Below are 24,029 nucleotides of genomic sequence, written 5' to 3' on the forward strand. Positions count from 1 at the left end.
TGTGTGTGTGTGTGTGCTGTTCCAGTTTAAAGAATGCAGTTTGAACCTCCAGGGAGTTTTGAAACTGAGTGGCACGTCTCTTTATTGCTACAGGGTAAAATCACACACACAGACAGATACATACATACAGTGCACACACATACACTAACACACACATACATACACACTAGCACGCCAGCTAGTGCCGTGAATTGAATGGTAGCAGAAGGTTTTAGGCAGGAGATGACGTCCCAAATTGAGAATTAGAAAATTAGAACAGGTTCCCTATCTTTCACGCTCTCCCTTCGCATTCTCTTTCTCAACTTCTGCCTTCCTTTCTTTCCTGGTCTCTGTCTCTCTATCTCTTTTCTTTCTCATACCCTGAAGAGGAAGAGGGTAACCTGACCCATCAGATGATCACATGACCTGTGACATGACAGTAGAAAGTGAACAGGTACAGTACATGCTCGATCAACACATCTGAGTGTGTGTGTGTGTACGCAAGTGACTACATGTTAGTGACTGCATGTCAGTGTGTTTGTGCGTGTCCCTGACCTTGTTTGGGGAGTTAGTCTCTGTGCCCTGGGGAGTAACCTGTTAATCACATGCTGCTGGATGATTATTTCAAAAGAAAACAAAACCTACAGAATGAAAATGGAGAGGATGTGAAAAAAGAAGTGTGGGAGTCGATGGGGTAATGTGAGAGGAGAATGTTATCACTGAGAGTAAAGGTTACATTGTTCACTGCTTCCTGACAGGGAGAATTAGGGAGAGAGATGGAGGGGGGAGTAAGGGAGGAAGAAGTAGGGAAAGAGAGAAAGAATGGGAGGAAGAGGGGTAGAGAGAGTGAGAGTGTGTGCTTCAGGGCAGTGTGCTAGAGACCAACATAAAGACAGTCTGTATCTAGCCCTGTTTATACCTGGTTCTAACATGCATCCTTTGTCTTGGGCTCCCGAGTGGCACAGCGGTCTAAGGCAATGCATCTCAGTGCTAGAAGGGTCACTAAAGACACCCTGGTTTGAATCCAGGCTGTATCCCAACTGGCTGTGATTGGGAGTCCCATAGGGCGGCGCACAATTAGCCCAGTGTCGTCTTGATTTGGCTGGTGTAGGCCGTCATTGTAAATAAGAATTTGTTCTCAACTGAATTGCCTAGTTAAATTAAAAAAGATGACTTCCATATTCTGATTGTGCCCACATTTTCAGACAGATGTAGATGATTAAAAGATGCATTGTGATCACATTTTTTCTGACCACCTCCGGAGGTAGTCAGGCACGCATTGTGCCTAGATATCTTACTAATGTAGACAGATCTGGAAAGTGAAATCACATCAAATCTTATTTGTCACATGCTTTGTAAACAGCAGGTGTGGACTAACAGTGAAATGCTTACATATATAAGCTGGGGCTTCCGTGTATGCAAATTATCCAATGGATATTCTTAAAAAAAAAAAAATGAATGTATTTATTTTAAGACCATTACTGATGCAATAAGTCAACAGTGCTACCTGTCAATGAAATTAGAGGCTGGTATAATGATATTTTAAATGGTTTGACCATCCAGATATGTTTACACTTGATTGAGGAGGTGGTCAGGATGAGCTGATCACAATCAAATCCGTGTGTCCTTTAATTGTTTACACCTGTCTAAAAATGTGGGCACAATGAGGATGTGAACCAGATCATGACAAAGGGTGCATGTTAGCACCAGGTAGAAAAGAGCTTCTGATATTGTATCTCACTCTCTTCCCCTCTCTCTCTCTCTCCCCATGTTGTAGGTTGGTTCTGACTGACTGCCTGATTCCTGAAGTGAAATGAGGCATTGAGTTAGCAGCTCCCACTGCAATGGTGCTAGTTACACACACACACACACAGTCACACAGTCAGTATATCAACTTTAGTTGGGGCTTTTCCTGGCGTCAGAAAAAATAAACAATGCCAAAAACAGAACTCTGGAAAACCCAACATTTCCTCATTGGCCATTGGTCAGTTCTCTGATTCCCAATCTTTCAATTGGCCCATTCTATTGTCTCCCGCCTTCCACCCCCCTGTAGTGTGCGTGTGCCAGATATTACTGCAATGGTCATGGATGCATTGTTTAGCTGTATTGTGTGTGTGTGTGTGTCTGTCTGTGTGTGTGTGTTACAGCCGTGTGGTTGACTGAATTGTTTAGCTGGGAGAGAGTTCTGAGGAGGTCATGTCAACATCAAGGTCTAGAGAGAGAGAGTTGGGAAAGAAACAGAAAATAGAGAGTGGGGGAGTAGAGTAGCAGTACCGTATTATTATTATTATTATTATTAGTAGTAGTAGTAGTAGTACAGTATTATTATTATTAGTACAGTATTATTAGTAGTAGTAGTACAATATTATTATTATTATTATTAGTAGTACAGTATTATTATTATTAGTAGTAGTAGTACAGTATTATTATTAGTAGTAGTACAGTATTATTATTATTAGTACAGTTATTAGTAGTAGTAGTACAGTATTATTAGTAGTACAGTATTATTATTATTATTAGTAGTAGTAGTACAGTATTATTAGTAGTACAGTATTATTAGTAGTAGTAGTACAGTATTATTATTATTAGTACAGTATTATTAGTAGTAGTAGTACAGTATTATTAGTAGTACAGTATTATTATTATTAGTAGTAGTACAGTATTATTATTATTAGTAGTACAGTATTATTATTAGTAGTAGTACAGTATTATTATTAGTAGTAGTACAGTATTATTATTAGTAGTAGTACAGTATTATTATTAGTAGTAGTACAGTATTATTATTAGTAGTAGTACAGTATTATTATTAGTAGTAGTAGTAGTACAGTATTATTATTATTATTAGTAGTACAGTATTATTATTAGTAGTAGTACAGTATTATTATTATTAGTAGTAGTAGTACAGTATTATTATTAGTAGTAGTAGTAGTACAGTATTAGTAGTAGTAGTAGTAGTAGTAGTAGTAGTAGTAGTAGTACAGTATTATTATTAGTAGTAGTACAGTATTATTAGTAGTAGTACAGTATTATTATTATTAGTAGTAGTAGCATTAGTAGTTGAGTATTTTTAGAGGACAAAGTTGGGAAAGAACTGAAAAATTGGAGAGAGGGAGAGGGATTTGGGGAGTAAAAAAGTTATCTTGTGGTGTGTGTGTGTGTGTGTGTGTGTGTGTGTGTAACATCATAGATAAAGTGACTCCTGTCCACCCACTCTCAGCAGGGATAATGATGATGACTCTATCACTCAGACCTCCCCATGTCCCCGAAACAGAGCTGGCTGGGAGAGGACAGACACACACACACACACATTTCAACTGGAACTAATAAGAACAAGGAACTGACTGAACCCCCCCCCCCCACACTCAGAATACCAAGTGAAACCGAATAAATCCGAGACTCTCAGGGGACACGCATGCATGGAGCACAGATTGAGGCCAGATGTTTACAATACAGAAACAGAGAAACAAGATCCATGTATAAACTGAACAGAATAATCCTGTTTTTCGTTTGGAATAGAACAATGGAATAATATAAACATTTATTATTGCCACGTAGCTATATGCAATACCTACAGTGGTTGAATAGAAGGGCAGATGGATAGGCCTATAGCGTTGGGCCTAAATCTCTTTGATCAACAACAGATAGTCTATAGCAGACTGACTTCCTAGCCTAATAATAACTGCGTATCAGTGTTGGTTCAGCTCTATCCAGAACCGAAATCTTCTCCATGACTCAAGTCATGTTTTTGTTCTTCACCGTGGCCTTGCCTGCTCCTCCCTCTCTCTTTCCCTCTCCTCCCTCTACCTCTCTCTTTCTGTGCGGGAGGAAGGGGGCAGAAGTTATAGTTACTCTCTCTTCACCGCTTTTGTTCTGAAACCGGAGCGTAGCAGAGCAGGGCGCGAGGCGGTGGTCGGTATGGCGGGAGGCTCGAGCGGCTTCACATTTCTCGGGGTTCTGCTGCTCGCGGCCATTCTGCTGCAGACCGTGGCCGTTACCGTCACCGTGCTCTACTTCACCAACGTCCTCAACACGGTAAGAACCAGGAAAGAAGGAGTGTAGTATACAGACACTTACTATTAAAGTATATAAGGTCGCTTGATGTAGCCTGACATTTGCACTTTTGGGACTATTCCATTGGCCCCATTGTTTCGGGCAAACAAAGTCTGTAGGCCAACGATGAAAGCAATTGAAATGTATTTGACACGGGTTGTTTGTGTTTATGCGATGTCTTGCGCAGTGGCAGTGCGCATACAGTTGGAGAAAGTAGGTTTTCTCCAATAAAGCTTTTGCAGGAAAACGTGTTGCCTTGCAAGTTAATTACCTGAATTGTTTGTTTAATGTTAAAAAAAATGATTTTTTAAAATTGGGTTATTGACTGTACGTTTGTTTATGTGTAACTGTGTTGTTTTTGTGTCGCACTGCTTTGCTTTATCTTGACCAGGTCGCAGTTGTAAATTAGAACTTGTTCTCAACTGGCCTACCTAGTTAAATAAAGGTGGAAAAATAATATTGTAAAAAAAATTGCATATGTGTGCACAACAGAGAACGCTCAGTGCATTCTGTAAAATAAACCGTGTTTGTGAGTTGTAGTGCTGTGCTGGGATACAAGGGAGTTCTGTGTAGAGAGCCAAAACTCAGACTATTGATATGCCAATTTTCCAGCTTTATTGTTTGCTTGTTGTTTCACCTTATTTTTGCAGGGAAAGTTTAGTGCGTTCTCAAGTGCATTGTTCAAGTGCTAGTGAAACTGTAAATGATTGACTTTTTGTTAGGCATTCTGTGTTATCCTCTCCTGCAGCTGAACTCTATTTTAATGACATGTTCTATCTTCTCTTTCTCTCTGCATTGTTGGAAATGGACCTGTAAGGAAGCATTTCACTGTTAGTCTACACCTGTTGTCTATGAAGCATGTGACAAATGCAGTTTGATTTGATTGTACTTTAGTAACCTAGATTATTTCCATAATGATTGAGCAACAATGCTGACTCTCCCTCTCTGCTTCCCCCCTCTCTCCCTCCCCCCTCTCCCTCTCTGCTTCCCCATACTCCCCCCCCCTCTCTCCCTCCCCCTAGCACTCCCCCAGCTCTCTTTCCTCTGTCCCTCTCTAGTTCTCTCTGTCTACCTCTCAGTGATTGTCATCAGTGTTTGTGGATGTTAATCATTACCAACCTGTATACAGTAGGAAACTGAAACCTAAAATACATATACAGAGGAATGTTACTTATAAAGACTTTAGACAGTCACTCCATTTGAACATGGCAGTATTAGTTTCAGTGTAAAAGTGTAAAAGGGAGGCCCTGAAGTAAACTACAGTTTGTTTCTCAACTCCGGTCCCCCAAGTACCCCCAACGACAATACACATTGTGTTATGTAGGAGGTGTGTATTATTGAAATTAAATGTGTGTGTGTGTGTGTTATTCAGATGAAGGAGACATTTGCAAGGAGCAGTGTGTCTTGTCTGACACGGTCTGACCTCAGAGGGGGGTATGTGCGCTCCCCGACCGAGGGGAGAGGAGACCCCTGCTGGCAGGTCACACAGCAACTACACACCCTCATAGAGAAGGTAACACACACTCACACTCACACACACATACATATCCTCATCGAGTAGGTATCTGCCTGGCACGGGGCCCAGATCTTCCAGGAGGGCTCCCGAGTGGTGCAGCGGTCTAATTTCCACCCGGCACAGCTAGTAGAGGACTGGCCACCCCACATAGCCTGGTTCCTCTCGAGGTTTCTTCCTAGGTTTTGGCCTTTCTAGGGAGTTTTTCCTAGCCACTGTGCTTCTACACCTGCATTGCTTGCTGTTTGGGGTTTTAGGCTGGGTTTCTGTACAGCACTTTGAGATATCAGCTGATGTACGAAGGGCTATATAAATACATTTGATTTGATTTGATTTAAGGCACTGCATCTCAGTGCTAGAGGTGTCACTACAGACCCAGGCTGCATCACAACCGGCCGTGATTGGGAGTCCCATAGGGCGGTGCACAATTGGCCCAGCGTCGTTAGGGTTTGGCCCGGGGTTGGCCGTCATTGTAAATAAGAATTGGTTCTTAACTGATTTGCCTAGCTAAATAAAATAAAAAGGACAGGTGCTTCCTATGGAATTTACCATTAACCACAGATTTAGGATCAGATTATTCTCCCTTAATCCTAATTTTAAAGGTCCAATGCAACCATTTTTATATCAGTATCAAATCATTTCTGGGTAACAAGTAAGTACTGTATGTACTATTACAGAGGTTTTCATAAAAATTGTCAAAAATAAACAAAAATGGCTTTTTAACAAAAACTATTTCTCATGTAAGAATTTTGCTAAAACAGCCTGGGATTGGTCTGCCTGGGAGGGGAAAACTAGCTGTTATTGGCAAAGAGGTTTGGAACTCTCTTTGTTATTGGTCTAATTTACCGCCTAGTAATGTCACCAAGCTAGCCAAAACTCCACCCATGCAAAATATGCTGATTAGAAAGTCCTGTGTACACTGGACAACATGTAAAATGTTAGCCCCATGTTTCATGAGCTCAAATAAAAAAATCCAAAACAAATTTGTTTACATCCTTATTAGTGAGCTTTTCTACTTTTCCAAGATTATCCATCCACCTGACAGGTGTGACATATCAACAAGCTGATTAAACATCATGATCATTACACAGGTTAAAGGCCCAGTGCAGTCACCTTATGCTGGGGGACAATAAAAGGCTACTTTAAAATTTGCAGTTTTGTAACACAACACTAAAGTCTCAAGTTTTGAGGGAGTGTGCAATTGGCATGCTGACTGCAGGAATGTCCAACAGAGCTGTTTTCACATAATTTTGTTACTTTCTCTACCATAAGCTACCGCCAATGTAATAAAGCCCTTTTGTGGGGAAAAACGAATTATTGTTGGCTCCCCAGTGGTTGGGCCTATACCCTCCCAGGCCCACCCATGGCTGTACCCATGCCCAGTCATGTGAAATCCATAGATTAGGGCCTAATGCAATTATTTAAATTTGACTGATTTTCTTATATGAATTGTAACTCAGTAAAATCTTTGAAATTGTCGCATGTTGTGTTTATATTTTTGTTCAGTATAGATTGTATTTTCTACCAGGATCTATCAGGTAATAACAGCTATCATTTTCACACTTTTACAGTGTTCGTTTCATCAGTTGTTGTACAATATGCTACAAAATACAGGAAAAAACACAATTTTGACTGCACTGGGCCTTTAACCATTAGGGGGGGAAACGCAAAACTGACCTAAGATCAGCAACTTCACTCCCCTCAGCAGAGTTTCAGACATACAATGGGGTCTTTATGGTACAGTCCGGGATGGGTTCCGCTGTGGTTTAATCAGCACTGGAATGTACTCACCTGGCCAGAGACACACACACACACACACACACACACACAGTTTGTGCAGTACTGTTTTGTGCTTTTATTTGAAATGTGTTAAACAAATTGCCTGTGTCTTATCCTTATCTCTCTCTTTGTCTCTCTGTCTCTCTCCAGTCTCTGTTTCAGCGATATCAGAGGGAGATCTCCTCAGCAGTTAGAGGTGAGATACTTTTGGTCATGTCGTGTAAGTGGTCACCTGCTTGTCGAACATCTCAATTCAACATTTATGGGGATTAATAAAGGAGTTGGTCCCCCCCTTTGCTGCTATAACAGCCTCTATTCTTCTGGGAAGGCTTTCTACTAGATGTTGGAACATTACTGCAGAGATTTGCTTCCATTCAGCCACAAGAGCATTAGTGAGGTTGGGCACTGATGTTGGGCGATTAGGCCTGGCTCGCAGTCAGCGTTCCAATTCATCCCAAAGGTGTTTGATGGGGTTGAGATCAGGGCTCTGTGCAGGCCAGTCAAGTTCTTACGCACCGATCTCGACAAACCATTTCTGTATGCAAAGGGAAAGGGCCGTCCCCAAACTGTTGCTACAAAGTTGGAAGCACAGAATCGTCTAGAATGTCATTGTATGCTGTAGCGTTAAGATTTCCCTTCACTGGAACTGAGGTCAACCCCGAACCATGAAAAACAGACTCAAACTTTACAGTTGACACTATGCATTTAGGGCAGGTAACGTTCTCCTGGCATTTGCCAAACCCAGATTTGTCCTTCAGACTGCCTGATGGTGAAGTGTGATTCATCACTCCAGAGAACGCGTTTCCACTGCTCCAGAGTCCAATGGCGGCGAGCTTTACACCACTCCAGTTGATGCTTGGCATTGCGCATGGTGATCTTAGGCTTGTGTGCAGCTGCTCAGCCATGGAAACAAATTTCATGAAGCTCCCAAAGAACAGTTATTGTGCTGACGTTACTTCGAGGCAGTTTGGAACTCGTAGTGAGTGTTGCAACCAAGGACAGACGATGTTTATGTGCTACGCGCTTCAGCACTCTCCGGTCCCGTTTTGTGAGCTTGTGTGGCCTACCACTTTACAGCTGAGCTGTTGTTGCTCCTAGACGTTTCCACTTACAATAACAGCACTTACATTTGACTAGGGAAGCTTTAACAGGGCGGAAATTTGACAAACTGACTTGTTGGAAAGGTGGCATCCTATGACTGTGCACGTTAAAAGTCACTGAGCTCTTCAGTAAGGTCATTATACTGCCAATGTTTGTCTATGGAGATTGCATGGCTGTGTGCTCAATTTTATACACCTGTCAGCAACGGGTGTGGCTGAAATAGCTGAATCCACAAATTTGAAGGGGTGTACCCATACTTTTGTGTATATATAGTGTAATTACCAGTCTGACCTATAGAACTAAGTCATACAACTGGAGCAAAACAGCACCTTGTTCCCTGTGTCTATTTTACAAGTTCTATGCTGTTATCACTGACTGAAGACCACACTAACTGATGTTCTGTCTCTCTCTGTCAGATGAGATGTCCAGGGTTTTGCCCTCACTGGCAATGGAGGACCAGGCTTCTTCTCGCCCCAAAGTTGCCGCCCACGTCACTGGCAGCTTCGCTCCCAAAGCAGCGAGGGAGGGAGGAGGTGAGACATGTTTTAGTTTACACCCTTCATACTCTAGAGACACTGTGGGTGTGTGTGTATAACCCTTTGAATACTGATGATGAGTGTTAGATGAATGCAGGTTAGACTCACACTTGTGTGTGCTATGTTTTTCAGGTGTGTGTGTGTGTGTGTGTGTGTGTACACCACAGTGAGGGGAGAGCTTCAAAGTGATTATAAAAACTCAGAAAAAAAAGAAACGCCCTCACTGTCAACTGAGTTTATTTTCAGCAAACTTAACATGCGTAAATATTTGTATGAACATAAGATTCAACAACTGAGACAAACTGAACAAGTTTGGTCACACAGATGTGACTAGCAGAAATGGAATAATGTGTCCCTGAACAAAGAGGGGACAAAAGTAACAGTCAGTATCTGGTGTGGCCACCAGCTGCATTAAGTATGACAGTGCATCTCCTCCTTATGGACTGCACCAGATTTGCCAGTTCTTGCTGTGAGATGTTACCCCACTCTTCCACCAAGGCACCTGCAAGTTCCCGGACATTTCTGGGGGGAATGGACCTCACCCTATGATCCAACAGGTCCCAGACGTGCTCAATGGGATTGAGATCCGGGCTCTTCGCTGGGCATGGCAGAACACAACATTCCTGTCTTGTGGGAAATCACGCACAGAATGAGCAGTATGGCTGGTGGCAATGTCATGCTGAAGGGTCATGTCAGGATGAGCCCGCAGGAAGGGTACCACATGAGGGAGGAGGATGTCTTCCCGGTAACGTACAGCATTGAGATTGCCTGCAATGACAACAAGCTCAGTCCGATGATGCTGCGACACACCGCCCCAGACCATTAACGGACCCTCCACCTCCAAATCGATCCCATTCCAGAGTACAGGCATCGGTGTAACGCTCATTCCTTCGACGATAAACTCGAATCCGACCATCACCCCTGGTGAGACAAAACCGTGACTCGTCAGTGAAGAGCACTTTTCGCCAGTGGTCCAGCAATGGTGAGTTTGTGCCCAGTGATGTCTGGTGAGGACCTGCCTTACAACAGGCCTATAAGCCAGTCCAGCCTCTCTCGGACAGTCTGAGCACTGATGGAGGGATTGTGCGTTCCTGGCATAACTCGGGCAGTTGTTGTTGCCACACCTGTGATGTTCGGATGTACCGATCTTGTGCAGGTGTTGTTACACGTGGTCTGCCACTGCGAGGACGATCAGCTGTCTGTCTCCCTGTAGCGCTGTCGTAGGCGTCTCACAGTACGGACATTGCAATTTATTGCCCTAGCTACATCTCATTGCAGCATGCCTAAGGCACATTCACGCAGATGAGCAGGGACCCTGAGCATATTTCTTTTGGTGTTTTTCAGAATCAACAGAAAGGCCTCTTTAGTGTCCTGCATTAATTGTTTATTTTTTTAATTTGACCTTTATTTAACTAGGCAAGTCATTTAAGAACAAATTCATATTTTCAATGACAGCCTGTTCAGGCGCAGAACGACAGATTTGTACTTTGTCAGCTCGGGGATTTGAACTTGCAACCTTCCGGTTACTAGTCAAACGCTCTAACCACTAGGCTACACTTCCGCCACGATTTATGGTTCATTGAACCCTTTACAATGGAAATCTGGATTTTGGGTATTTTTATGAATTATCTTTGAAAGACAGGGTTCTGAAAAAGGGCCGTTTCTTTTTTTGCTGAGTTTATATCACTACAGTAACTGGTAATATATGCAGTATATCTGTCCCATGTGAGCTCTATGGCATTTTAGAGCAGCACACTTTCCATAATACAGTAGGTATTCAGGGGATTGAGGCTGTTCAATTCTTAACCTATTCTATTCTGTCTTAAGACCCAGCCCTGTCTACTGTAGGCAAGAGGGTTTGTCTTCTCAGGAAATCAGCCTTCTCTGTGTTGCTCTTGACACCCCCATTCTGTCACACACGTCTGTGAAGCAGAGGTTCTGTTGTGATAACATCCTGTAGCTCTATCTGATTAGATGTTAACTTTACAGTAATGCTATTGGTTAACAACTCAGCTTTTGAATCCAAACAATCAGATGTTTATAAAGGAGTCTCAGATTCATTGACTCTTTCTCTTTGTTCCTGATCTGCTCTGGTGCGCTACACTCTAGCACTTTCTTTCTCCACCCCAGGGACTCTTGGAGCATGGCCTTTCAGGCTATGACTTCTCTCTCTTTCCATGGATTCTTTGTATCCATCTCTCTGATCATTCCCAGATTAATAATGCCTTGTAACTTAAGTTTATGCCTTGTGTGAGTTCATTCATTACAAAGTTATGAAATATCTGCCTTTGATAATATCAACTCTCCAACCTTTCTTGATAAACAATTTATGTAACTCAACAATAGTCCTGTTTACCCATTGCTAAATCCTCTTTATGGAGTCAAATCAATATTTTAATACTTTGATCATATTAATTACATAGTCTTATTATGGGTCGAATGTGAGGTATGCATATATATATTTATATATCAAATATTACTTCACTAGAGCTGTTCTATATTATTCTTAACTGATTCTATTTTGCCTTAAGACCCAGCCCTGTCTAAATCCTGACCCTTGACCCTGCCTACTAACACCTGTCTCCTTCCTGTCTGGCCACAGGTTCTCCCGGGCGGCGTGTGCAGGGGCAGAAGATCTCGTGGTGGGAGGGGCATAAAGGGCTGGCATTCCTTCAGGACGTTCGATTGATTGATGGGGAGCTGGTGGTGCCTTGCCCAGGACTCTACTATATCTATGCCCAGACCTACTTCAGACACACCCACCCTGGGGGAGAGGAGGGGGAGGAAGAGGTGGAAGAGGAGAGGGAGCAGAGGGGGAGGCCCATGTTGCAGTATGTTTATAAGAAGGTGAGTTCACAGGGCCAGGGTCATGTTCAGGGGGCTTGTAGACATTAAACAAGAAAATGGTTTGAAATTAAGGTGCCATCTGAACTTGTCCAATACGTTTTTCCAGTTTCAACAGTTATATCTTACTGTATAGTGGTGGTGCTGTGTGCCCCCTCTTCCAGGTGTCGTCCTATCCGGTACCCATTCTGCTAATGAAGACCAGCCGTACCTCCTGCTGGTCCCGGGATTCCCAGTTCTCTCTACACTCTGCCCACCAGGGAGGGCTGTTCCCATTGGCCACCGGGGACCGCCTCCTCGTCACCGTTAGCAACGCCTCCGCCATCGACATGGATGAGAGGAGCAGCTTTTTCGGGGCTGTCCTGGTCAGCTAGTGGTCAGGGGTTAGTCTATATGGTGGCTTGGATGGTTTGGGGCTAACGGACACCAGCATACTCACTGTTTGGGAGCCATATGTGTGTGTGTACTGACAGACAGATCATTCTGAGAGCTGTGTGTGAGTATGTGTGTTTGTATGGGTGTACAGATGTACAAAGCTTTAAGCTCTGTGACTGCTAGGCTGGACATGCGAGGAGGCGTGAGCAGAGCTGGTGTGGTTATCCTATTATCTTCCACTCTGGTGCCGATGGCCTAGCCTTCCCTCATGGCTCATCCAATTAGCTGTGCCTGAAGCCAGCAGGCCTGTGCTGATTAGATGAAAAGCAGATGAGTGGCGTGAGGTCGGGGGCCAATGTCTGCTTTAGAACTTCAGGACAACTGACCGACAATGAATCAGAGAGGGGATGATTGTGGATAACTGTCTTACTGCTCTTTTCATATTAAAAGGATGAGTCTCTTTTTCCTGTTTTTTTTTACTCTCAGAGATGGGTTTTAATGTAATATTTGAATGTAGGGTGTTTTTGTGTTGTGAGTCTGTGTTATAACTGTAAATACATTGAATGTATGTTGCTTGATTGTAGACTTTTACATTCTTAACAACCCCAAGCTCTCACCTGAGCAACACTGCCTGCAACCACACGTTCAATTCAGCACTTTTTCACTTTTGTTTCAGTTTAAATGTTTCAGGTCATGACCCAGGAGGCCCTACTGTAGCCCAGGCCTACCGTCGCTATTGGAACCAGTGCTAGGACATGGGTAATGTTGAGGACTTTACTCAAATATTTCTTGATTCTCCCACCGACAGACAGGTGGACTGATATAGATGTATCTGTAGATACAAACAGACAAGTATGCAGTGAGACAGAGGGAGAGAGAGGGGTCTGGATAGGGTTGTCAGTTTAGCCGCTTCAATAGAGGAGAATTATATGCAGATGTTTTTGGGGAAGAATTGTTTTCACAGCCCCTACAATCATGACTCCAGATAGTGTTTGTGTGGGCTGTGTAGGCGACGGTTACCATGGAGACTCACACTAAATCTTTCATCAATATGAATCAGACTCATGCACGAGTCCAACTGCTCTCATGTTCATGTAGAATTAGCCTGGTTGCTGTCTCTTTTCAGCTATTTCATTCCACTTCTTGTGCTCCGTGTAATTTGCCAAAGAGGGGCATACTCTTTTGGTAAATGACATGTGGCAAGTAGTGGAATGCTAGCTAAAACGACTAGTACTCTGACTAATGTAGAACGGAATCTGTAAGTATGTGTGTACAATAAAGACACTGTCCAAATGAAAAGGATGCACTCTAATCATTTCTCAACACGAGTAGGCTACCATAGCTGCTTTGCCGGCAGGTAGTCTGCTTTGGCGGCAGGTAGTTTAAGATCGTTGGGCCAGAATCCCAGAGCCAACTAGGTGATAAATCTGTCGACATGCCCCTGAGCAAGGTACTTAATCCTAATTGCTTCTGTAAGTTGCTCTGGAAAAGAATGTCTGCTAAATGGTGGAAAATGTTTTTTTTTAGTTAAATCTGGTACTGTATAGTATTAGGCTACCACAGCTGTATAGTAGTCACAGTTGAAAGCGTTCAGAGGTTAGTCTTTCAGTAACAGTCTAGCACAACAAAACAGCTGGGTCAAGGCTGTCTGTTATGAGTGGACATTACATCATGTACCTCCTGGTAACAAGCTTACGAGTTTCTGCTGCAACCATGTGGGTTGTGCAGGTAGTGTATCACTAACCATCGCAAACTAGTGTTGATACTGAAGACTGCAGCTGACTCAACAGAACCAGAGGGTCATACAAAATATATTTATGGTGCGTTCACATGCTAGTCGGAACTAGGAAACTCTGAAATGTCCAACTTGCTAACTGGTTGTAGATATAGTTAACTTAATTACCGACATGCTTAATATTCTGTGACTATCAACAGTGTACTAATGAAACAATTTCCTTTAAGTAATGTAAAGTGAATTGTGATTATCTTATTGGACTTGAAATAGTCTGATATGATTTCTGTTTGAGTGTGGAAAAGAGAGACACATCTTAGGTTTTGATTTTCTTTTTTGTGGAAATATGTTACACTTATATTACAGGTTTTTAAATGCCCAGAGGGAAAATGAAACCAAAGGACAGTTGGAGACAGCAGAAACTAGCACTAACAGGACAGCGACATAATTTAGACAGAACCGCCCACACTGGATCTGATAGGCTGGCAGCTGGCGTGGGTGTGGCCAACCGCTACCCAGGTTAGGTGACCTCCAATAAATACTGCAAATGTTTGTTGTTAATGTAACTTATAAAATATATCATAAAATGTCCTTTTAAATGGAATTTGATAAGTTCTGTGTACAAAAACAAAAGTTCATAAATTACAGCCAGTCTATGGATGTCTGGGTCCTGCAAACCCAGGGCCAGCCTCAAACAACACCATATTACCCATCTAGTGGACTGAGGCCCTAACCAAAAATAGTGCACTATCTAGGGAATAGGATGCCATTTGGGACACTCACTTTTCACTGAACCACCCCTCCTCCCTCTGACAAAGAGTGCGACAAGTCCATCTCAGGCCGAAACGTCATGCCCTACACATCACTGATAGTACAAAACAAAACTTCTAACCCTCACAAAATGAAATCTCTGAACATACAGTAACGATATCCCTCTTCCTCCATCATCAGTACGTAAGACCAAAAGCACATTCCCGGGCGCTGGCTGGACAGTGTGCATGTGTCTCTTAGTCACACTTCCTCTCCCGCCCGTCACAGTAGCTGCCTTATTCTTAACCCTGCCCCTCCAGGTCCCTCTTCACAGCCCATTGGTCAATAATGTCTGAGGAGGACATGTCTTCAACAGTCGAACCTCATGTCCAGCGAATCATCAAACCCCCTGTCCTCATGACCCGCCCCCACACTGGACAGGAAGGACACTCCCGTCACCCCAGATGCTCCTGTTGCCGTGGTGATGAGCTGGTTGCCATGTGGGGTGTTGCTGGTTGCCGGGCTGCGCAAGGCAGCAGCGGTGATGGAGGTGAGGTTGATGCCAAGTGTGAGCCGCGTCTGTTCTAGAGCCTTCTCTGGAACCGCAAACGCCTCCAGCTTCTTCTCCCCGTTTGCCATGTAGGAGTTCTGGCAGCCGCGGCAGATACAGTCCAGACATGCCTTGGAGGAGAAATATTCATATTATTATAATTTACAATCAGTGAACTAAATGTGGACAGGGGAACAATGTCATTTCAGACCAAGCCATAGTAACTCACCTTGCGGTTTGAGTAGCAGGGGCAGCGCTGCCCTCTGCAGGTGAGAACAGAGGGGTTCTGAGTGGCTCTCCCACACTTACAGCCCTTCTTCTCCACCGGCTTCTTGTACAGGGGCTTGGAGGGGCTGGGTGGGTGAGAGAGAGGGTGAGCATGGCCGTGGGGGGGCAGGCGGTCACGGGGCTGGGCGCGGGGCTTGGGGACTCCCTGCCTGGCCTTGGAGTAGGCCTTCTTAGGGCCCCCGTGGTGCTCCAGGCTCTTCTTCAGGCCCTTGGATGACACCAGCATTGTCTTTCCCAACTTTGGAGGCCCGCCGTTGGGCACGGGTGCCAGGTGAGGCGGGGTGATGGCGGAGTGAAGTTTGGGCTCCCGTTTGACAGTGGTGGCTGGGTTGGGGAGGTGAGAGGCATTGGTGGTGCTCAGGGGTGAGCCTCTGAGGATGCTGGCGATGGGGAGGGGCTGCACCTTCTCACTGTCGCTCTCAGAGCGTGAACGCTTGCGGTGGCAGCGAGGGGGTAGGCGGGAGAGAACAGGGATGGGCTGGGGGAGAGGCAGGGGAAGTCTAGGGATGTTCTCTGGGGGGAGGGAGGGGGTGAGGCAAGGGGAGTCACGGGTAGGATGGCAGTAAGATCCGTTGTGGGGGTGAACAGAGGGAAAGTCTGGCTGGGGGTCAGGCGGTTCAGGTTCGGGCTCCAGGGTCCTAAGAACCTCCTCCACGCTCAACAACAGCGTATCTCCGCCATGTTTATTAAGCTCCTCCCCAAATGTGCTTATGTCACAAAGTCCCACCTCCCCACTACCTAACATGCCAACACACACAGGTAGCTCCTCACCCAAGCTCTCCTGCTTCAGAACACCTCCCCCTGTAGCTAAGGTAACAGGTGGTGGCACATCCTGATTGGTCAGGCCGTTACAGTCATGCAGCCCATTAACCCCGCCCACAGGGCTAAGGCCCTCCTGCCTCTCCTCTTCAGCCGGAGCCTCATCAGGTCTGAGGCCAGACGTTGAGGGGGCCGTCAGGGGAGACTGGCTCGCAGTGTCCTCCCCTTCCTGCCCGCTTTCGGCCAATGAAAGGCCCTCATTGAGAATGGCGAGGAGGTCGGGCGAATCGCTGGCTGCACTGGCGATGTGCGGGGCGAGCGGTGATTGGGCGATGTAGAGGCAGAGTTTCCTGTAGCAGTGGACCAATAAGGAGAGCTGCCTGTTCTCTTGGAAGCGGGAGTAGTCTTTACACCAGGAACAGGACGGCTTTAGCAGCATCCTTTGGCCCTTACAGCCCCGACACACATAGTGCTGGCACTGGGAGTTAGTGGGTGCTATAGGGTCCTGCAGCAGGTTACCTGGACAGAGAAAAGTTAGATGTCATTTATGGCAAGACAACATTACAACATGACAACTCAAACCATAAACAGGAGCCATAATTATTCAATACAAGTCAATGATATGAAGCTTAGCGGTGGACTGATGAGTATTGAGGTGGGCTATATATAAAAGTGATTAATTCAATTGCTGTCCAGCTCTGAATATTCAACTCTAATGCAATGAGCACAACACCAAAGCAACAGCATATCAATTAAGTGTAACGACTTTAAATCATAAAGGTTTAAATGAACCCCTTTGCCATCTTAATATACTGAACAAAAATGTAAACAAAACATGCAACAATTTCAAAGATTTTACCGAGTAACAGTTCATATAAGGAAATCAGTCAATTGAAATAAATTAGGCCCTAATCTATGGATTTCTTTGGATTCCACATAAGTCGGCTGGGGTGCAGCCATGGTTGAGCCATGGAGAGCATAGGCCCACCCACTTGGCAGCCAGGACCAACCACTGGGGAGCCAGGCCCAGGCAATAAGAATGAGTTTTTCTCCACAAAAGTGCTTTATTACAGACATAAATACTCCTCATCTGTGGCATTGTGTTGTGTGACAAAACAGCACATTTTAAAGTTGCCTTTAATTGTCCCTAGCGCAAGGTGAACCTGTGCAATGATCATGCTGTTTAATCAGCTTCTTAATATGCCACACCTGTCAGGTAGACGGATTATCTTGGAAAAGGATAAATGCTCACTAACAAGGACGAAAACAAATTTGTGCATAATATTTGAGAGAAATACATTTTTTGTGTGTGTATGGAACATTTCTGGGATTTTTCATATCAGAACATGAGACCAACACTTTACATGTGCTTATATATTTTTGTTCTGTGTAGTTTAACATGGTTCAAGTTAGTAAGTGTAGAGGGTTCCTATTCTGTATGCTTATTTCAACCATTTATAAAAGGTAAAATTAAGAGGCAGCTCAAGACCGAATGCCTCTGCAAGGCTTGATGACAGCTGTGCTTTGAAAGCAGCTTCCTTAGCTACGCCGGTTGTTAGGGACGGCAGCTGAGGGGGCTTGTGGGAGGGAGGGATGAAGGGAGTTCCATTTATAAAGGACAACAAACATGCCTTAGATACAGGACAGACTAGGATGCATGCTCTACTCGTCACACACAATTCATTAATAGAACTCTAAATTGAAAAAGTATCATGAAAGTGTGCAACAAAAAGTGTAAACAAGACTGCAGTTTTATGGCAACAAAAATCAAATGTACAGGTATCTGACAAAATAAAGGAAACACTTGAGTAAATGAGAGCTACAAAATATATTAAAGCAGGTGCTTCCACACAGGTGTGGTTCCTGGTTTAATGTAAATGATAACTTGTTCTCAACTGGCCTACCTGGTTAAATAAAGGCAAAATAATAATAATACATTTGACAATTAACATACCATCATGCATAGGGTAATGTATAACAATGCCAGGGTGCCATTATTTTGTCTACCCACAGGGCACGAGTGGTCACTGAATTGTTTGATGTAAACCATATGCCATCTCAACCCAATTGAATACTTATGGGATATTAAGGAGCAGCACCTTGGTGTTTTCCACCACCATCAACAAGACACCAAACTATGGAATTTCTCGTGGAAGAGGGTGTTGCATCCTTCCAATAGAGTTCAAGATGCCACTTTATATCATGTTTACATACCCTATATTACTCATCTCATATGTATATACTGTACTCTATACCATCTACTGCATCTTACCTATGCCTTTCGGCCAGCGCTCATCCATATATTTATATGTACATATTCTTATTCATTCCTTTACACGTGTGTAAAAGGTAGTTGTGAAATTGTTAGATTACTTTTTAGATATTACTACATGGTCGGAACTAGAAGCACAAGCATTTCGCTACACTCGCATTAACATCTGCTAAGCATGTGTATGTGACCAATAAAATTTGATTTGAAGATACTTGTAGAATATATGCCATGGTGCATTGAAGCCGTTCTGGCTCGTGTCGGCCCAACTCCCTATTAAGACACTGTTGGCGTTTGCTTTATTTTGGCAGTTACCCGAGTCGCTGCCTACACACAACAAAATACGTATTCTACTATGCACCTGTCAAAGTAAACATTGCGTGTAAGGACTGGAGTAACAGGGGAAAACATCACCCCATTGAATGAACATCATACTCATTAATAATTTGCAACAGTGACGGGGAAGGCTATATCTATGCTTAGGCAACCGTTCCAAATAATTAAAAAAGGAGAAAACACAAAGCACTAGTAGTCTATACCGAGCTCCTGCATCTGCTCCGCACTGGGAGGTTAATCTAGAGATGCATTTTTAAAGACTGCGCACACACGATGGATGCTTAATGAATACATTTTTTTTGGGGGGGGGGGGGGGGGGGAGGAGGAGGAGACACTCCTCTTCTGCCTACATGCACCTGTCTGAAAGTGATTTAGTTACATATGGAGGCGGAGAAGGGAGGTTAGCTAGCTATGATGAATGCGGAACTAACTAACCAGTTCAATAGCTAACTCATGCAAACAAACCGGTCAAATTATCCACCCTGGATCAGTGTGTATAGCTATGAGATACATTTTATTGGATCATGGTGAAATGTGCAGTAGCTAGCTTGCGAAGCTAGACAGCTCTACGCCATCGCCTAAATAGTTGCTCCGACATTCAATAGAAATGGGGGTGTGTCAGGCGGGGAGAGCTAGGTTAGTTAGCTATTGCAGCTAGCTGGATATCTAAAGGGGAACCGAGACTGTTAAAATAATAATACCAGTGCACCTACCACACACGAGGCAGGACAGCGACTGGCGGAAGAACGGGAGCAGCTTGTAGAGCTCCGCCAGGGCCCGTGGGTCGCGAGGGTCGCACTGCAGCACCGAACGACACGCGGACACGTACAGTGTGGTCGCATTCACCGGGTTCATCTCAACAGCCAAGAGACAGAAACATCCAGTCCGAGAAAAAAGCAAAACAAACGCACACGTCCGACCTCAACGAAAGTCCCGTGGCTCCCGTTAAGCGGGGATGGGGCTCGCGACTCTCTTTTTGTCCGTTTTATTATTGGCCAAAGGAGGCGGGGAGCAGGCGAGCTGTGTCGAGGGCATAGATGGGTGATGTAGTTAGCTGCTAACTTAGTTTAGCTTGACACCAGCACTATTTTGGCTAAGGTATATTATATGCACCAAATAGGCAAATTGATGTGTGATGCAGCAAATCACAACTACAAAACACACACACATGAAGTATATGATCTGGTAGTACGGGTTGAACATTACATTACTGTGTTCATAATCACAACCAATCCATCTTTAAGACTATCGCTTCCCCCTTTTCCATGGCACAAAATATGCCCAAATGATCATCATGGCATAAAAATAAATCTGTAATTCCCATTAATAGCATAGCTAGCTATATAAAAATAAATCTGGAGCAAAAATGTTTTCAAAATTGAATAAATTCATCAAAGTCCGTTCACATGTCTTCCACGAAATCCGTGGTGCGAGCAGACCTCGCTGGTTATTCGACAACAATACAGTCACTGGTGTGGTCGGTGGCGCTCTTTCTCCTTCTCCGGCCTCCAATTATACACTGCTAGCCACCTTCGTACCAAATTCAAAAATAGCTGCTTTGTTAATGTTAATAGTTAAAACTTATTCGTTCATTCTCCCTCCTTCCACCATCCTTATTCGCAGTTTTATTATTCGCATTCTTTGCTAAAGTTGGCTCCTCTCCTTTTGGCCTGCATATTCGGGGCACATAGGCAGGGATAGCTAATGTTAGCGAGCAACACAGATTCTGTTGTTGTCTGTGGTTCATGGCGGCTACGCCGCGAAAACAAAACAGGCCGTCTTGGCTCCTGCTAGCGCACTGAGCTAAAGGTAAAGCCAGTTAGCGCAGGATAGCTAATAAGAGGGGGTATACTGGAAGAGGTAGTGGAGATGGAAAGATAGTATGGAAACCTTTGTTGAAGTAAAATAAGCGCCCGTGAGAGCACCGGAGTATATTTACGCCAGCCGCGCCAGTTTGGAGCGGCGGCATCAGGAACAAAAATAGGCCGCTTTTCCTCTTTTTGGAGTTAGTCCCTCGTTTTTTACCACCTCTCCGGTTGGGTATGAGCAGAAAAGCAGTCGGTGTTACGAAGTCCTCTGTCGGCGTTCGAAGAACACTCCTGTGTATTATTGGAGTAGCTAATATTGGAATAGGTTTGTGTAGCCTGCTGCTATCGCTAGCCGCGGAGGTTCTTCGCCCCTCCCTTTTCTTCCCCCGTCCGTAGGCAATCAAACAGAGGGCGCTGTTGCTCACATCTCGCGAGAATACAATTCAAACTGGTTCCCTTGGTTACATAAGTGTTCGTTCAAGTCAATATATTATATTGACATTGAAAGTAAACACTTACATTGTCAAAGTAAACATATACCAAAGATGGTCAAAGACAGGAATATACTAGATTGTTTGTAATCAAGCAATAATAATAAGGGTAGTAATCATATGAATAGCAATTGCAGCAAATAATTAAAGCTGCAAGCAGCAAATTATTAATTTTTTGTTTAACCTTAATTTAACTAGGTAATGCCAGGGTTCAAGCTGTTCACCCAATGTGCCACAATCAGGACAAATCGGACACATTTTGGACCATATGTATGTTGACTATTTTAAACGCTTTCATCTCGAGAACAGCTGGACCGATCTGCACCAAATTTAGTACATTCCCTTTCCAGTGCCTTCGGAAACTATTCAGACCCCTTGACATTGTGTTACGTTACAGCCTTGATCTAAAATGTATTAAAACCTATATATATCCTCATCAATCCACACACAATAACCCATAATGACAACGCAAAAACAGGTTTAAAGAAACTTTTGCCCCCCTAAAAAAGATACCTTATTTACATAAGTATTCATACCCTTTGCTATTAGACTTGAATTTGACCTCAGGTTCATCCTGTTTCCACTGATCATCCTTGAGATGTTTCTACAACTTGATTGGAGTCCACCTATGGTAAATTCAATTGATTGGACCTGATTTGGAAAGACACACACCTGTCTACATAGCCCCACAGTTGACAGTACAAGTCAGAGCAAAAACCAAGCCATGATGTCGAAGGAATTGTCCGTAGAGCTCTGAAACAGGATTGTGTCGAGGCACAGATCTGGGGAAGGGTACCAAAACATTTCTGCAGCATTGAAGGTCCCCAAGAACACAGTGGCTTCCATCATTCTTCATTGGAAGAAGTTAAGAACCACCAAGACTCTTCCTGGAGCTGGCCGCCCAGCCAAACTGAGCAATCTGGAGAGAAGGGCCTTGGTCAGGGAGGTGACCAAGAACCCTATTGTCACCCTGACAGAGCTCCAGAAGGACAACCATCTCCGTAGCACTCCACCAATCAGGCCTTTTTGGTAGAGTGGCCAGACGGAAGCCAGTCCTCAGTAAAAGGCACATGACAACCTGCTTGGAGTTTGCCAAAAGGCACCTAAAGGACACTCAGACCATGAGAAACAAGATTCTCTGGTCTGATGAAACCAAGTTAAACTCTTTGGCCTTAATGCCAAGGGTCATGTCTGGAAGAAACATGGCACCATCCCTACGGTAAAACATGGTGGTGGCAATATCATGCTGTGGGGATGTTTTTCAGAGGCAGGGACTGGGAGACTAGTTAGGATCGAGGGAAAGATGAACGGAGCAAAGTACAGAGAGATCCTTGATAAAACCTGCTCCAGAGACCTCAGGACCTCAAGATTGGGGTGAAGATTCACCTTCCAACAGGACAACGACCCTAAGCACACAGCCAAGTCAACGCAGGAGTGGCTTTGGGACAAGTCTCTGAATGTCCTTGTAGCCCAGCCAGAGCCCGGACTTGAACCCAATCGAACATCTCTGGATAGACCTGAAAAAAGCTGTGTATTAATGAACCCCATCCAACCTGAAAGAGCTTCAGAGGATCTGAAGAGAAGAATGGGAGAAACATCCCAAATACAGGTGTGCCCAGCTTGTTGCGTCATACCCATTAAGATTTGAGGCTGTTATCGCTGCCAAAGGTGCTTCAACTGTGATATTTCAGTAAAAAAATGTTATAAATTAGCAAATTTCTAAACCTGTTTTCGCGTTGTCAATATGGGGTATAGTGTGTAGATTGAGGGAGAAAAATCTATTTTAGAATAAGGTTGTAACGTAACAAAATGTGGAAAAGTCAAGGGGTTTGAATACTTTCTGAAGGCACTGTATACACCCATGTTTTTAAACGCAAGACTTTCTAGGACAAGCTCAAACAATATTGCTGCTATAAGCCAATGAGCTTGCATTGATGTTTTTCCTGTCCAACAGCGCCACCATTCGGCCAAACTGAACCGTACATTACCGGTAAGCTAGACTCATCCCTGAGCATGTGTGCCAAATTCCATCACTCTGAGTCAAACAGATCAAGAGATATAAACGTGTCGGCTATAGCGCCACCGTGTGGTCAATCTGAATGTGCTTGCCCCCTCCTGTCTCAGCCTCAGCCTCCTGTCTCAGCCTCCAGTATTTATGCTGCAGTAGTTTATGTGTCGGGGGGCTGGGGTCAGTTTGTTATATCTGGAGTACTTCTCCTGTCCTATTCGGTGTCCTGTGTGAATCTAAGTGTGCGTTCTCTAATTCTCTCCTTCTCTCTTTCTTTCTCTCTCTCGGAGGACCTGAGCCCTAGGACCATGCCCCAGGACTACCTGACATGATGACTCCTTGCTGTCCCCAGTCCACCTGGCCATGCTGCTGTTCCAGTTTCAACTGACCTGAGCCCTAGGACCATGCCCCAGGACTACCTGACATGATGACTCCTTGCTGTCCCCAGTCTACCTGGCCATGCTGCTGCTCCAGTTTCAACTTCCACCTGACTGTGCTGCTGCTCTAGTTTCAACTGTTCTGCCTTATTATTATTCGACCATGCTGGTCATTTATGAACATTGAACATCTTGACCATGTTCTGTTATAATCTCCACCCGGCACAGCCAGAAGAGGACTGGCCACCCCACATAGCCTGGTTCCTCTCTAGGTTTCTTCCTAGGTATTGGCCTTTCTAGGGAGTTTTTCCTAGCCACTGTGCTTCTCCACCTGCATTGCTTGCTGTTTGGGGTTTTAGGCTGGGTTTCTGTACAGCACTTTGAGATATCAGCTGATGTACGAAGGGCTATATAAATAAATTTGATTTGATTTGATTTGATTTGCTTGCAAATGTTGAGTCTTGATAGTGTTTGGAACCTGTGT

General features: G+C 44.2%; 2 protein-coding genes across 3 annotated transcripts; one reads left to right on the forward strand and one right to left on the reverse strand.

The window, feature by feature from the left end:
* Positions 1 to 1,761: 1,761 nt before the first annotated feature.
* Positions 1,762 to 13,476, forward strand: LOC109909905 (tumor necrosis factor ligand superfamily member 10). The gene is made up of 6 exons (XM_031796581.1): positions 1,762 to 4,011; positions 5,402 to 5,542; positions 7,472 to 7,517; positions 8,839 to 8,955; positions 11,561 to 11,805; positions 11,967 to 13,476. Exons 1-6 carry the CDS (start codon positions 3,895 to 3,897, stop codon positions 12,174 to 12,176), a joined length of 876 nt encoding a protein of 291 aa, XP_031652441.1. The 5' UTR covers positions 1,762 to 3,894; the 3' UTR covers positions 12,177 to 13,476.
* A 494-nt stretch (positions 13,477 to 13,970) lies between these two features.
* On the reverse strand, positions 13,971 to 21,065 carry LOC109909904 (MSL complex subunit 2). Of its 2 annotated transcripts, none has more exons than XM_020508984.2 (3): positions 19,575 to 21,065; positions 15,439 to 16,775; positions 13,971 to 15,340 (listed from the first exon to the last, which is right to left on the reverse strand). In XM_020508984.2, exons 1-3 carry the CDS (start codon positions 19,714 to 19,716, stop codon positions 15,029 to 15,031), a joined length of 1,791 nt encoding a protein of 596 aa, XP_020364573.2. In that variant the 5' UTR covers positions 19,717 to 21,065; the 3' UTR covers positions 13,971 to 15,028. The 2 variants fall into 2 exon arrangements, with proteins under 2 accessions (XP_020364573.2, XP_031652440.1); XM_031796580.1 differs by having other exon boundaries at positions 20,752 to 21,050.
* Between the last annotated feature and the right edge of the window lie 2,964 nt (positions 21,066 to 24,029).

Source organism: Oncorhynchus kisutch, linkage group LG18 (genome assembly GCF_002021735.2).
Source record: "Oncorhynchus kisutch isolate 150728-3 linkage group LG18, Okis_V2, whole genome shotgun sequence".
Lineage (NCBI taxonomy): Eukaryota > Metazoa > Chordata > Actinopteri > Salmoniformes > Salmonidae > Oncorhynchus > Oncorhynchus kisutch.